The sequence below is a fragment of the Pongo pygmaeus genome, chromosome 8, assembly GCF_028885625.2.
Source record: "Pongo pygmaeus isolate AG05252 chromosome 8, NHGRI_mPonPyg2-v2.0_pri, whole genome shotgun sequence".
Lineage (NCBI taxonomy): Eukaryota > Metazoa > Chordata > Mammalia > Primates > Hominidae > Pongo > Pongo pygmaeus.
The window spans coordinates 55737366-55751626 of record NC_072381.2 but is presented as its reverse complement, the minus strand read 5'-3'; the positions used below and the strand labels follow the sequence as shown (position 1 = coordinate 55751626).

The 14261-nt window shown below is 54.5% G+C and overlaps 1 protein-coding gene across 9 annotated transcripts in view; it reads left to right on the top strand.

Moving 5' to 3' along the window:
* Positions 1-14261, top strand: part of LDB3 (LIM domain binding 3) — an 81724-nt gene that overhangs the window by 50150 nt on the left and 17313 nt on the right. For 5 of the 9 annotated variants that reach the window (XM_054435361.2, XM_063669872.1, XM_054435360.2 and 2 more), the window contains 5 exons: positions 1769-1957; positions 5104-5249; positions 11549-11969; positions 13162-13342; positions 13925-14045. In XM_054435361.2, coding sequence (XP_054291336.1) covers positions 1769-1957; positions 5104-5249; positions 11549-11969; positions 13162-13342; positions 13925-14045 — 1058 coding nt within the window. Of the gene's footprint in view, positions 1-1768; positions 1958-5103; positions 5250-11548; positions 11970-13161; positions 13343-13910; positions 14046-14261 lie in introns of those variants that run through there. The other 4 variants (XM_063669873.1, XM_054435363.2, XM_054435365.2 and 1 more) reach the window with 2 other exon arrangements.

Genomic DNA, 14261 nt, shown 5'->3' with positions numbered 1-14261 from the left:
TAGTAGAGATGAGGTTTCACTGTGTTAGCCAGGATGGTCTCAATCTCCTGACCTCGTGATCTGCCCACCTCGGCCTCCCAAAGTGCTGGGATTACAGGCGTGAGCCACTGCGCCCGGCCTAATTTTGTTTCTTAGTAGAGACAGGGTTTCTCCATGTTGGTCAGGCTGGTCTCGAACTCCCGACCTCAGGTGATCCACCCGCCTCAGCCTCCCAAAGTGCTGGGATTACAAGCGTAAGCCACCATGCCCGGCTAGGGTAATTTCTTTTACCGTGGTAAGCACTTAGTAATGGAAAGTATTGTTATTCTAATTATTTCCAGTTAAGAATAGTGCCTTTTATTGGGGAAAGATTCTACTTGGCTGATCACAACAAGAGGTTTATTTCTTCCTCCATGAGGTACCGGTTAAGGATTCAAATCACAACATCCCTCAATCAGATCCTGCTATTCTTACTGATAAGTTGTAGGACCTTGAGCAACTGAATTCTCTTTGTTACCATTTCCTCATCTATTAAATAGAGTCCATGATACTCACATCAGAGGGCTGCTGTGAGGAAGTAAAGACATCATTCCTGGCACATAGCATGAGGTCAATAAACAAACTGCATAGTGTAGGGGGGAGTCATTCCCACTTGCAGAAGCTGCATTTATCCAGTTGCTGTTGTTGCAAAAACAAATCAAAGAGTAAAGAATGTGCATTTCTTTGCTTTCCTATAATTGAATTTTTATTCTCTGCCCACCCCATTTTACAGTTAGCAACCCAGCTCTGACTGCTCTTGTCTTCCTAGAGTGGTTCTAGGGAAGAGGTGCTTACAGAATGCCAAGGCACTCAGGGTGGGGGCGTGGGGGCACACCTGGTCCTCTGTCAGGTTCTGCCTGCACTGGCATCTGCTGAGACATCCCCAACCCATCTGGTCCACACTGGCAGTGTGGTCACCTTTCTCTTTCCCAGTTACAAAGTCTTTCAGATCTGCAGGTGCTCAGGACCATGTTCTTGTCACTCTTGGGTGCATGGCAAATCCTCTATGGCACCCAGGCCACACAGAGGCATGGAGATCTTTGGGTTATTTCAGGTCTGCCTGGCCCCTCACCATGGGCATGGAGAACCCTGGGGTCCTGCCGCTTCCCCAGGATTGACCTTGAAAAGGGGCACAGGGGCTTCTATTCTTGAATCCCCTTGCCACAGTGCCCACTTTTGTCCAGGTAACCTTGCTCTGCCTGGCATGGTAGCTTTCAGCCATCTGTCTTGTTGGTGCCCTGAGTCCTTCCAAGCCCAAAGCCTAGGTTCTCACAACTCCAGAGCCTAAGCCCTTGACACTCAAATATCTTCACTCTGCTTTTTTTGCTGTATCATTCCTTCCTAAGGTAGCACATGCCCCTGACTGAATGGGGAAGGGTGAAAACAGGATCAGGGAGGAACCTGGGTGGATAATTTCATCGGCTTTTCTACCACACTGTTTTGCTGAAAAAGAAAAATTAGGAAGTACAGAAAAATTTGAGGGGTGGGGGTGGGAAATTCCTCCCGGATTGAAAAAGTTTTTGATGTTACTAGGACCCTCCTGTGGTCTGAGCCTCTGCTCCTGGGATCCTGGAGGAGCTCCTTCCCTGAGCTGGAAGACACACCCTCTGAGGATCTTATTCTGTTTGCAAGGCAGATGGCGCTTTTTGCCCAGCCTGCCTCTGTTGCAGCCACCTGCCCCCATGCAGAGGGGCCTCACAGGGTCTCTAGTCTCCCTTGACCTGTTGTCTTTTTGGTCCCGCCTCATCAGCACCCCTATTGAGCATGCACCGGTGTGCACCAGCCAGGCCACCACCCCGCTGCTGCCCGCTTCTGCCCAGCCGCCTGCTGCTGCCTCTCCCAGTGCGGCTTCGCCACCCCTGGCCACAGCTGCTGCCCACACTGCCATCGCCTCCGCCTCCGCCACAGCCCCTGCTTCAAGTCCTGCCGAAAGTCCAAGGTAACTGGCCCACAGGTGCCGGGCCTGACCCTGGGGAAGGGAGGCAGGAAACACCCCACTCTGGGTCTACCTGTGGCCAGCTGTGTCCAAGGTAGTTAGGGCCCACAGGCCTGGAGGAAGCCAAAGCCAGCGCTGCTTGGTGCAGAATGTGAAGGGGAAACTGAGAGTGAATTTCAGGGGTGTGCACCACTGTGGCAGGGACTGTCACTCTGCCCCCCAGGGACACATACACCAGTGAGAGAAGTAACAGTCTCTCTCTCTCTCTCTGTCTCTCACAGACACATACACACACTCATACACACAGAGTTAGATAACAAAAGGGGACTGTGTGAAAAGTCTTTGTTCCTGGAACTCAAATTAGGTAGAATGAAAGTCATCCCTGTGGGCTGGAGAAATCAAGGAAGGCTCCATGGAGGAGGGAGCATTGGAGCTGGGCGGGGAAGGCAGGTCAGATTTCATCAGAGAGAGTTTAGCCATGTTAACGCTAGAGGCACCTGGTATAGTAGGATTCATATCTGCTCCACAGCTTACTGTGTGTAACCTTGAAAAAGTGACTGAAGCTCTCTGAACCTCAGTTTCCTCATCTGTTAAGATGTTTACCAAACACCTATTATATAGGATTATGATAGAAAAAATGTCTGTAAAACCCCTAATACATACAAAGGACACAAGTATTGTGAGTTTCTGCATCTGCCCTCCTAGGCACCCAGCAAGGCAGAGACCAAAGGCCAGGGAGAAGAGGGGAGGCAGAGAGGCCAGGCTGACAGGTCACTCTGCAGTGGCCATGTGGCGCATCAGGCTGGATGGGGCCAGCTCTCTGTCTGGGCTTCCAAGAGTTGGCCAATTAGTGTTTGGGGTCAGAGCCCAGGTGTCCCAGCCTCCCACCCTGGCCCCCAGGGTTTGCTGGGGAGGACATGCCTCTTGGATCAGGATGGGTAGGTCCATGGTGCAGCCTGAGGTGGGACTGATGTGAGAAAACTGGCTCGCAGGCCTGTCTGCTGCCCCCATCCCCGGCTTCACGTTAACTGCAGGGTGCCAAGCCCAGCCTTTCCCCAGCCCAACTCAAGCCTGAAGGAGGAGCCTGGCCCTCCAGGGATGGTTTCATCCCAGTTTCCTGGGGGGATTTAGAACACTGCTTCCCCTCTTTATACCAGAATCTCTTCATATAAAGGCCTTGCTACCTGCAGAAAGAAGAGACTTTGAGGAGGGCAAGAAATGTCTCTGTTTTTGAGTGGGAAGAAGCCTTCCAATTTGAATGATGAGGGGCTATAGATGCTGGAGCCCTGCAGGCAGTCTAGCCTCATCCCTGGGGCCCCAACCCTGCTCAAATGCAGGCACCAGCACCAGGCTCAGGTCTCAGTGTCCTGGGCCTGCCCACGGCTGAGCTCCTGGAGCCCTCGGGATGCCCCCCACAGGGGGAGTCCTCCCTTCCTTCCCTTTGCCTTATCAGGAGAGCTGGGGCCTGGGTGGAGCTTGGAGAGGGGCACAGAGGGCTGCCCAGCGGGGAGCAGGGTTGGAGCAGAAGGGGTCACGGGGTTGCACTCTGAGCAAAGCTACCTCCCCTCCTCACACATGGGCTGGGGTGGAGCGGGAGCTGGGGGAGCCCATGGGAGGCAAATGGATTCCCCAGCCTTTCACGGGAGCATGGCTTCAGAATTTTCAATGGATGCCATAAGCCTCTGCTCCCTTTCCCAGCACCAGTCCCTGACTCAGGACCTGTAGCTCCTAGGCTGCAGGCAAAGTGTCCTCCACAAAGGGGCTAAGACCACTGCCCCTTGGCCCGCCCCCATTACTATGGAAGCCCAGCACCCCTTGGACACTGTCTCTTCCTCTTCCATGGAGACCCCTACTCTGCTGGTCTTGGCACAGGAATCTATCCAGAGAAGGGCAGATGGGCCTGGGGAGGGGAGACAATGGCTTCACTCAGCCAGAAACTTGGCAGCTTGACAGGGCAAGTGTGCACAGCCCCCAGGTCTGGGATGCCAGCTCCCTGAGGCTCATTTTATCTCCGCCTTGTCTGGGACAGCCCCTCAGACCTCTCTGGATCCACTCAGAAGCTTGGTGGTGGGTTCTCATGCCAGGGCCACTCCCTTCTCAGAGCCCCAGAGAGGAAGGCACTCCTCATCCTACAGCTCTGCCCAGCAGGGATCGGCAGGCCCCGGGTCCTTGAGGAACAGACAGAAGGAAGGCAGAAAGCCATGTGGGGGTGGCAGGCAGGGCTCACTTCTCCAGCACCTCCAGCAATAACCCATTTGCCCTGGGTGTGGGCATGTGGTCCCCTTTGAGATCTGAAAGACCAGGGATGTGTTCTGCAAGGTGTTCATTAGTTTTAAATGAAGAAAAGCGTTTTACAAACAAATACAATTGGGGAACACTGATCAGACAAGGCTCAACAGGCCGCTGGATTCCAGGAGTTCTCAGAGCCTTCAGCTCTCTGGGAGGAGAGGCCACGATGCACAGACTCTCCTGAGGGTAATGAACTAGGACGCTTTTTAAAAAAAATCTCTTTGACCCCATTGTCCCTGGGTCACACATGGGGAAAGGTGACCCTAGGCCCCTTGACAACTAACCCAGTTGGAGGAGGGCAAGAGGAACTCTATGCAGAAGAGGTGTGTGTTGGGGGAGATGGGGGGCCCTTGGGCAGCAGGCGGGGGAAGTCTCCTGACTTCCCCTGAGCTCTCACTGGAGCATCTGTGCCCAGAAACCTGAGACTTTGCTGTTCCTTCCAGCAACAATAGAAAAGGGTAGGCAGAAGAGACCAGGTGGTCAGGGGCTGAGGTGCCCCACAAGGTCGTTGGGGCAGGTAGTTCAGACCAGTGCCATCTCTCTCCTCTCCCCTACCTCTGCGCTCTTCCACAGTCCCACCTGGGCAGTCTCTCCCCATGAGAGTGAAGGGTCTTCCCGGTGTCCTCCTGGTGGCTTTTCTCCCTCTCTCCAAAGGCGGTGGCACTAGCCACTCAAGGAACATCCTCCTCCCCTCCAAGACCCTCATGGTCCTTCCTTCACAGTTTCTGGCAGCTCCCCAGAAATGTCTCTATCAGGTGTCCTCACAGAGGCTTCTGAAGACCTGGGAGCCAGCCCGCCTTGACTGCAGGCCCCAGTGGGGGCTGTCCTTCTGGGTGTAACCCCTCCCCCCTTGGTTCCAGGCCCCAGGCCTCTTCCTACAGCCCTGCAGTGGCCGCCTCTTCAGCACCTGCCACCCACACCAGCTACAGTGAGGGCCCCGCCGCCCCTGCACCCAAGCCCCGGGTTGTCACCACTGCCAGCATCCGGCCTTCTGTCTACCAGCCAGGTAAGAGGCAGAGCAGGAGGGGAGGCTGTCTAAAGCCATGGGCAGGCTCCAGGAGCCACAGGAGCCAAGAGGTGGCTCTGGGGGCACATCCCCAGAAGAATGGGAAGCAAGGCCTTGCTAATGATGCTCCGCCCTCCGTCCCCTAGTTGTGGGTCAGAATCCTATGGAGCCTGCATCTGGCCTCGGGGAGACAGGTGAGCAAGAAAGCGGTGGATGATTCTAAGGGAGAGCGAAGGAGAAGAGAGAAGTCTTCTCCGGACCAGGCATGGTGGCTCACACTTGGAATCCCAGCACTTTGGGAGGTCGGGGCAGGAGGATCACCTGAGGTCGGGAGTTTGAGACCGGCGGGGCCAACATGGCGAAACCCCATCTCTACTAAAGATTCAAAAATTAGCCGGGCATGGTGGCACACACCTGTAATCCCAGCTACTCGGGAGGCTGAGGCAGGAGAATCGCCGGGAGGCCGAGGTTGCAGTGAGCCAAGACTGCACCATTGCACTCCAGCCTGGGCGACAGAATGAGACTCCGTCTTCTCTGTGTCATGCCAGTGTGCGAGAGTTGGCCGCAGCCATGGGGGGTACAGAACAGCACATAAGGAGCCTAGACTCGGGAGCAGATCCTATCCAGGCGCAGGGAGAAACCCCAGGGAAGTTTTCTCTGCCGCTGGAGCCCAGGGAGATGAGACAAGCACTGAGTCAGGGCAGGCCTTGCTTCGGGGCGCTGGTTCATGAAGCTCGCTGTGACAGCTGGGCTGAGTGTGGGCGGTCGAAGCGGCTTTTGCCCGAGACAGAGGCCGGTGCCACAGCCTGCTCTGCTGTCGAAGGCACAGTGCCTCATCCCTCCAGGCTGCCATGTTCACGGACACCTCGTGTTCTGGGGATGGAATGAAGCACCCAGCACAGCGTCTGTCACACGGGAGGTGCCCTTCTCTGTCCCTACAGAGAAGGGGCAAGGACAGACGGTTCTGAGGTGAAAACTCCGCAGGGCGAGGTGGCATTTTGCAGTAGTGAAAAGCCTTAGATGGAGCAGTGGGAAGCGGCTGCCCCTGCGGAGACTGGGAACACAGGGAGCCGAGGCGGGAGAGGAGTTTGGAGGAGAAGCGGCGGGTGGAGGCGAGGCCTTGCCGGGGCTCAAGGAGGACATTTCCGTCTCTTCCTGGGGAGGCGCTTCTGGCACCTTCCGGGGCGGCCGCCGGCTGTCTTCGCCCAGCCCGCCAGGCGGCGTCAGGGCTCCGGGGGCGCGCCGCCAGCCCGCCCTGCGTCTCCTTCCTCCTCCTTCCCGGGCTGGGGCCCAGGCGAGCGAGACGGGCCGGAGCCGCGGGCCCCCGCGCCGTTCCCAGGCCGCGCAGACATTAACTCATTCCTGCCTGGGGGGAAGGAGGCGGCCGGGCGGGCGCGCGCTGGAGCCGGCCTGCCTCCACCTCCCTCTCCGGGAGGCCCGGCTGCCAAGTGGGGTCCGGGGGCGGCTGGCAGGCGGCCCCGGACGAAGTGGGGCGTGTGGTCCCGAGCCCCCCCTCCGCTCCCCTTCCCTCCAGGCTCTTCGGATCCGGGCGTCAGAGAGGGCGGGGAGCCCGCGCGGAATCCGGAGCGCTCCGGGCCGCCGCGGCCGCAGCCGCAGCCGCAGCTCCCCCCGGGGCCTCCTCCGGGCCGAGGGCGGCGTTCGCAGGCCGGATCTTATCGCTGGCGCCCGAGGTGGGCGGCCGCTCCCCGGAACACCTGAGGCCCGGGAGGGGGCGGGCGGCGGCGGCGCGGAGACCCTGCGCGCGGGCCGGGGACAGCCACGTTGGCCCGCGGGCCGGGCGGCGGCCAGGCGCTCGCGGAGAGCCAGGCCCGGCCCGGAGTGAGTCAGAAATCACCTTGTTTAATTACATATCCGCGAGCCCGCCGAGTGCGATAGGGGACTTTTGAACTTGCCAATTAGAGATGAAATATCACCTTCTAATTTAGACTGGCTTAATTCCGTCACGCAGAAATAGCAACAGCCCGGGGGCTGCGAGATGGGATATCAGGTCTCTCCTGGCGTGACGGCGAGCCAGGCTGAAGGATGCAGAAGCTGAGGGCGGCGAAGCGCCACTGCCTGCTCGCCCCCCGCCGGAGTGGGAGTTGCGACGGGGGAACGGAGCTGCCGGGCCGGGTCACCGAGGCCGGGGAGGTTCCTTCTCTGGGTGGGTTAGCCCCCGGCAAGGAAGCCGTCAAATCGGGGTCCAGATTCTAGCCTGCCTCTGTGAGACCTCTGTGTTGTGGGCTTAGAAAAGGAGGTGGATCCGGGAGTCTAGAAGGCCTTCCGATGGAGGGAAGCGACTGCCAGGCAGGGGGAATAGGGTTAGTATTGCTGGAGGGAGGCAGGAAAGGTGGGACAGGGCCCAATTTACATGAAAGGGGGCGTACTAAAGCCTGTTTTGCTGCCTGGGGAGTTTTTAAGCGGGCATCTGCTGTTGAGTCTGGCAGCCTGAGCTCGTTTCAACTAAGCAGTTCACCAGCTGGATGACTTGGAGGCAGCCATTTAAGCTCTCCAAGTCTCAGTTCCTCATCTGTAAAATGGACTTGCAAATATTATCTGCCTCCTTGGATTGCAGCGAGTAATTACTTGAAATAAGGCACGTAAAGGGTCTGGCATGTGGAAGCAGTCATTTTGGTGAAGGCAGCACCACGCAATAGAAATTTCCTATTAGCCACATTTTTAAAAAATAAAATAAAGCAAGTTAAATTCATTTTAATATATTTTCTTTGACTACATATATTTAAGATATCAGGCCGGACGCAGTGGCTCACGCCAGTAATCCCAGCACTTTGGGAGGACTAGGCGGGCGGATCATAAGGTCAAGAGATCGAGACCATCCAGCCTAACACGGTGAAACCTCGTCTCTACTAAAAAAATACAAAAAATTAGCCGGGCGTGGTGGCGAGCGCCTGTAGTCCCACCTACTCGGGAGGCTATGGCAGGAGAATCGCTTGAACCCAGGAAGCAGAGGTGGCTGTGAAGCCGAGATTGGGCCACTGCACTCCAACTTGGGCGACAGAGCAAGGCTCCGTCTCAAAAAAATATATATATATATAATTTAAACATTTAATCAATATAAAATAATTATTAATGTGTCTTCAAAATCTAGTGTGTGTGTTGCACTAACGGCACTTCTCGGTCGGACTAGCCACATTTCAGCTGCTTATCGGCCACGGAGCACTGTGTATTGGACACCGCAGGATTAGGGCTTGTGGTCTTAATCTTTTTATTTTTTGAGATGGAGTTTCTCTTTTGTTGCCCAGGCTGGAGTACAATGGCACGACTTCGGCTCACTGCAACCTCCGCCTCCCAGGTTCAAGAGATTCTCGTGCCTTAACCTCCCGAGTAGCTGGGTTTACAAGGCGCCCACCACCATGCCCGGCTAGTAGAAGTTTTAGTAGAGACGGGGTTTCACCATGTTGGCCAGGCTGATCTCGAACTCCTAACCTCAAGTGATCCACCGGCTTCGGTCTTCCAAAGTGCTGGGATTACAGGCGTAAGCCACCGCGCCCAGCCAAAATTAATCTTTTTTGGCAGAGAATTGCACTTTACAAAGAAAGGAAAGAAAATGTTGCACAGAACCCCCTTATATGTAACAGAGGGATGAAGCTGCTCTGAAGTTGTGCTAGATCACCTCTCCCTGCTCTCTGTCCCTGGTGGTGTTCCTGGAATCACTTCTTCCCCCAGCATTTTGAGATTCTCTGCAAAGTTGTTAGGGAGGGTGACAATACCTCAAATTTGGGCTGTACACATTTACAAAATCCATTCACTATGTCACTCCAGCAGGTCCCCAGCATGCCCTGTGGGGCAGGCAGGGCGTCAGGCATTCCACCACCACTGAACAGACCTCAGTCTCAGGTTATCTGACTTCAAGATGTTCCATTTCCCTTCCCTCCTCTCCCCCAACCCCAGGCGCTACCAGTCTAACTGGGCTGGGCTTCCCTAGGTGAGCAGCAGGCCATGAGACAGGCTGACAGTACGTCTGACCCTGACACCCAGGTTGCCCCCATCCTTGCCATCCTCACTCACATTTAGTGACACACTATGCCAGGTACTAGGCTATGCTCTTTATATTTCTTACCTTCCCTTAATCCTCATAATAACCTTGTGAGATACTAAGAATTAGTATTGCCAGTTTTAGATGAAGAAATTGAGGCCCAGAGAGGTTAAGGAACTTGCCCAAGGACACATAACCAGGAGGTAGTAGAGCTGGATCCTGCAACCAGGGCTCTTGGCTATGCTATCAAGACTCCACAGCAGGGGGTCTCCTTCATGTTGAAAATGACTCCTCCCTGACATGTTGCACTGAGATTTTCTAGAAATTGGACTCATGTTCTTTACAGAGGCAGCTTGGGATGATAGAATGAATGGTTTTGGAGATGTATTCCCACTTACTAGCTCTGTCTGAGCCTCAGTGACCTCAAGTGTAAAGAGGGAATAATGTGAAGACTGATTCAGATGACAGATGCTATGTGCCCCGTTACCCCTAAAGGGGAGGAAGATTCCTTATGGAGAAGGTATTATCTTTTTTTTTTTTTTTGAGATGGAGTCTCGCTCTGTTGCCCAGGCTGGAATGCAGTGGTACAATCTCGGCTCACTGCAAGCTCCGCCTCCTGGGTTCACGCCATTCTCCTGCCTCAGCTTCCTGAGTAGCTGGGACTACAGGCACCCGCCACCACGCCCAGCTAATTTTTTGTATTTTTTTAGTAGAGATGGGGTTTCACCGTGTTAGCCAGGATGGTCTCGATCTCCTGACCTCGTCATCTGCCCACCTCGGCCTCCCAAAGTGCTGGGATTACAGGCGTGAGCAACCATGCCCAACCGGTATTATCTTTTGAAGGCCTCACTGGCAGGATGGCTCCAGGGCAGGGCTGTGGAGGGTTTTATCTCTTCTTCCTTCAACATGGATGGATCCTATCTACCTGGTCCCTACTCACCCCCAGCACAGGGATTTCCAGCTCACCCAGCTCTGAAGGGTGGGTCACCTGGGAGTGGAAGGTGCAAAGTGGGAGCCATAGGCTGCCCCAGGTGGCCCAGGGGAACCAGGTGGGAAATTGAAACTGGAGGTGAGGCCAGGGTCTTAGGCCCTAAGGAAAACCTTCCTCTCCAGGTTGAGGCTAGAGTATGGGGTGGGGGGCAGAGGCGGGGTGTGGGTGCAGGGACTGCCTCAGTGCAGTCCGTCCTGCCCAGACTGAGCTCAGGAATGGGGAGGGAGGCTGTGCCGACATGCTTCCTAGGGTTGGGAGAATGAGGCCTCTTTGCCGAGGAGCAGACTGAAATGAGGTGAGGCTTCTGGAACCTCACTCGCTGGAAGAGGAGGCCAGCTGGAGCTTGTGTGCAGGGTGCAGCTGGGTCTGCCCTGGCTAGGTGTTGAGGGCCCAGGCCGGAGAGGGCCACAGAGAGGCTGTGGGTAAGCAGTTGCAATGCTTTTTCTGTGCTGTGAGCCCAAAACGTTTTTCTGCTCTCAGGGAGCTGGAGGAGGGGGTGGTAGAAGTGAGGCAGTGCATTCTCTTCCCTGTGCTCTGACTGCCTGGGCAATCTTTAGACAGTCACTCAGACACACTCTCAGCTTCCACCAAAGTGATGTGGGGGTACAGGGGTCCCCCAGGGCAGCCACGGGCCAAGTGAGCAGCTACTTCTAGGCTGTGTCACCCTAGAGTCTCTGCCCAGCACCCTCTGAATGACTCCTTCAAGATCCCCCACCCTAATCAAACCAAGATGGAATTGCCCCCCAATACAAATCAAGCCGAGCTGTTTTTCAAGAAAGTAATTGTAGCTAAACCTGAAACCTGAACCTGAAAACCCAGCTACCAGGTCACCTGTTTTGTCCTTAGGGCTGACCTAGGTCCAGGTTCAGCAAACTTATGCCAAGGGAGGTATTTCAGATGTCAAATCACTGGTCAGAGTGCAACTGAAAGCATCTTGCAGTCAAGGGCGAGCTGACCCACTCCCACCTCTCCCCGCCCAGGTACCCCCACCCCCACTCCGCGTCTTATGCAGGCCTTGGGCAGTCAAGGCCTGGCGGAGCCCCACCCTCCACAGCTGCAGATATTTATAGCCATGTCCCTTTTCCAGCACACAGAGGGCTCTGCCGTGCTTGCTCCCTAGCTTTCTGAACGCCCTGCGAGAATTCCAATCTGGGCCATCAAGAAGTTCAGGAACAAGTCTCCCGAAAAAACTGAAATTGTGCTGCTCTAATGTTAAAGTCACCTTTTGCATTTCTCTGGCTAGGAGTGAGGGGAACTGGGAAGAATGAATTCCTGACACACCTTTCTTTGGGTTTTTTTTGGCTTTTGCAGTGCCTGCATCTACCTACAGCCCGTCCCCAGGGGCCAATTACAGTCCCACTCCCTACACCCCCTCCCCTGCCCCTGCCTACACCCCCTCACCTGTCCCCACCTACACTCCATCCCCAGCACCAGCCTATACCCCCTCACCTGCCCCCAACTATAACCCTGCACCCTCGGTGGCCTACAGCGGGGGCCCTGCGGAGCCTGCCAGCCGTCCCCCCTGGGTGACAGATGACAGCTTCTCCCAGAAGTTTGCCCCGGGCAAGAGCACCACCTCCGTCAGCAAGCAGACCCTGCCCCGGGGGGGCCCAGCCTACACCCCAGCGGGTCACCAGGTGCCACCACTTGCCAGGGGGACCGTCCAGAGGGCTGAGCGATTCCCAGCCAGCAGCCGGACTCCACTCTGCGGCCACTGCAACAATGTCATCCGGTATGGTCCAGCTGTGTCCCTGCACTGGGGCACTGGAAGGGCGTGTGTGTGGGGTGTTTGCCCACAGTCTGAGCCCTGGTTGGGAGAGATGGGTGTAGGAGGCAAGTGTAGGGAGAAAGCCTCGGGTCCTTCTGGCTTGCCCTCTGGTCTGACCTCGCTGAGCCTTAGCTGCCATACCTGTGTGACACCCACTCTCCCAGGGAGCTGGGAGAAATGGCATGAGGTATGTGGGTGAAGCTCCAGCAGGGTGCCTGGTGCCAGGAACTCCCCCTTGGGCTAAGGTTGAGTTCTGGGAATCACCAGGCTTGTCAGTAGGTTTACGGGGCATGTTGTAAGACAGTGTTGGTTTTGACCCAGTTTTCCTTTAGGGTTGCTTCTGGGTCTTTCCACAGACAGGCCTGGGCTGCTCAGGGGGTTGGTGGGCATCTGCCAGACTAAAATGAAAACAAGTGATTTCATACTTAGAAGCCATGGACCATGGGTGCTGTTGTTTGAATACAGTATGTTTGTGTGCATGTGTGGTGTGAGCTTATATACATGAAAAATGCACTTTTATTTAAAACTAAAGTAATACATACTCATTAGTGAAGAATTGGAAAACACAGAAAAGTAAAAATCAGAATATAAAAAAATGTCCTCATAGTCCCACTGTTCTGACTGCTAACCTGGTACTAGACAATACAAGTTTGTATCCTGGTCTACCACTTACTAGCCCTATGGCCTTAAACAAGTTGTTCAAACTCTGTGTGCTTCAATTTCCCTAACTAAAAATGGGTATTATAATAGTACCTAGTGCGTAGGATTGTTGTGAGAATTAAGCAAGTTAATAAATGCAAAAGTCTTCTTGAATGGAGCCTGACACAGAGTAATCACTTAATAAATGTTAGCCATCAGTATCATCATTATTGTATTTCTTACTATCATTATCAGTGGTCAACTGAATTCTATAATATGTTTACCCAGTCCCCTATTGGTAGATGTTTGAGTTGCTTCTTGATTTTCTTTATTGTAAGTGATGCAACAATGAACACCTTTCTGCATGGAGCTTTCTCTGAATTTCACATTACTTCATCAGAACAGTCACAAAAGTCAGAGTTATTGGGTAAAAGTATAAACAGTGTTGGGGTTCTTCAAATATCTAGTTCCAAGTTCTGGGAGCTGCCTTACTGGGTGCCGTTCTCTGCTTCCCCAGGGGCCCATTTCTGGTAGCCATGGGCCGTTCTTGGCACCCTGAAGAGTTCACCTGTGCCTACTGCAAGACTTCCCTGGCAGATGTGTGCTTTGTGGAAGAGCAGAACAACGTTTACTGTGAGCGATGTTATGAGCAATTCTTTGCCCCGCTGTGTGCCAAGTGCAACACCAAAATTATGGGGGTAAGTGGGAGGCCTCCCTTTCCTCTGACCCATGTCTCTTCCCCAGCCCTTCCCCAAGATCGTGGGATCCCATTAGGAAGCCAAGAAGTTGCTGGTAACGGAGAAAGCAACTCCATTTTTATCCTAAAAGGGAATTGGTTTGCCACCAATAAACTTGGGGATAAATGAACTTCATGCAAGAGATGATTGTGTGCCTGTTCCACACAGCTTGACATGGTGGTGGAACTTCTGCAAAGCAAGTGGTTGCTTCACAGCGTGACCTTACCACTCACCAGAATGTGGCCTTAACCCTCAATGCCCCTTTGGTAAATGACAGTAATAAGCAGTACCTCCTCCCAGGTTTAATGGGAGGATTAAGCATCACAGTTTATGTAAGAAAGCACAGAACCTGGCACCCAGCTGGAGAGTGACAACCCCTTCTCTGACGCCCCTGGGTCTTTCTTCAGAGTGACCAAGGCCTGCATCCTGAGCTCTCCTGCCCTGTTCCCTGGTAGGATGCTCGGGCAGTGGCTGGAGCCTGGTGGGGTAGTCAAGCCCGCTCCCTCTCTCCTTTCTGTCCTGAGCTTAGGCTCTTTCCCCCAGGAAGTAATGCATGCCTTGAGACAGACATGGCACACCACCTGCTTCGTCTGTGCAGCCTGCAAAAAGCCTTTCGGGAACAGCCTCTTCCACATGGAAGACGGGGAGCCCTACTGCGAGAAAGGTAGGAACACTTCGATGGCATGTGGGGAGGCCCCGCAGCCTGGGAGAAAGGGGCAGGCACAGGGAACTGACTCCTGCCTAATCCATTCACATCCGACCACCCAGAGGCCTTTATTTCTGGAAGAAACCTTTGTTTTTGCTTTTAATGGCAGAATCATGCTAATATCACACAAAGGAAGTTAACTATCTCCCCTGCCCATATGGTTGCAGCTTTGGG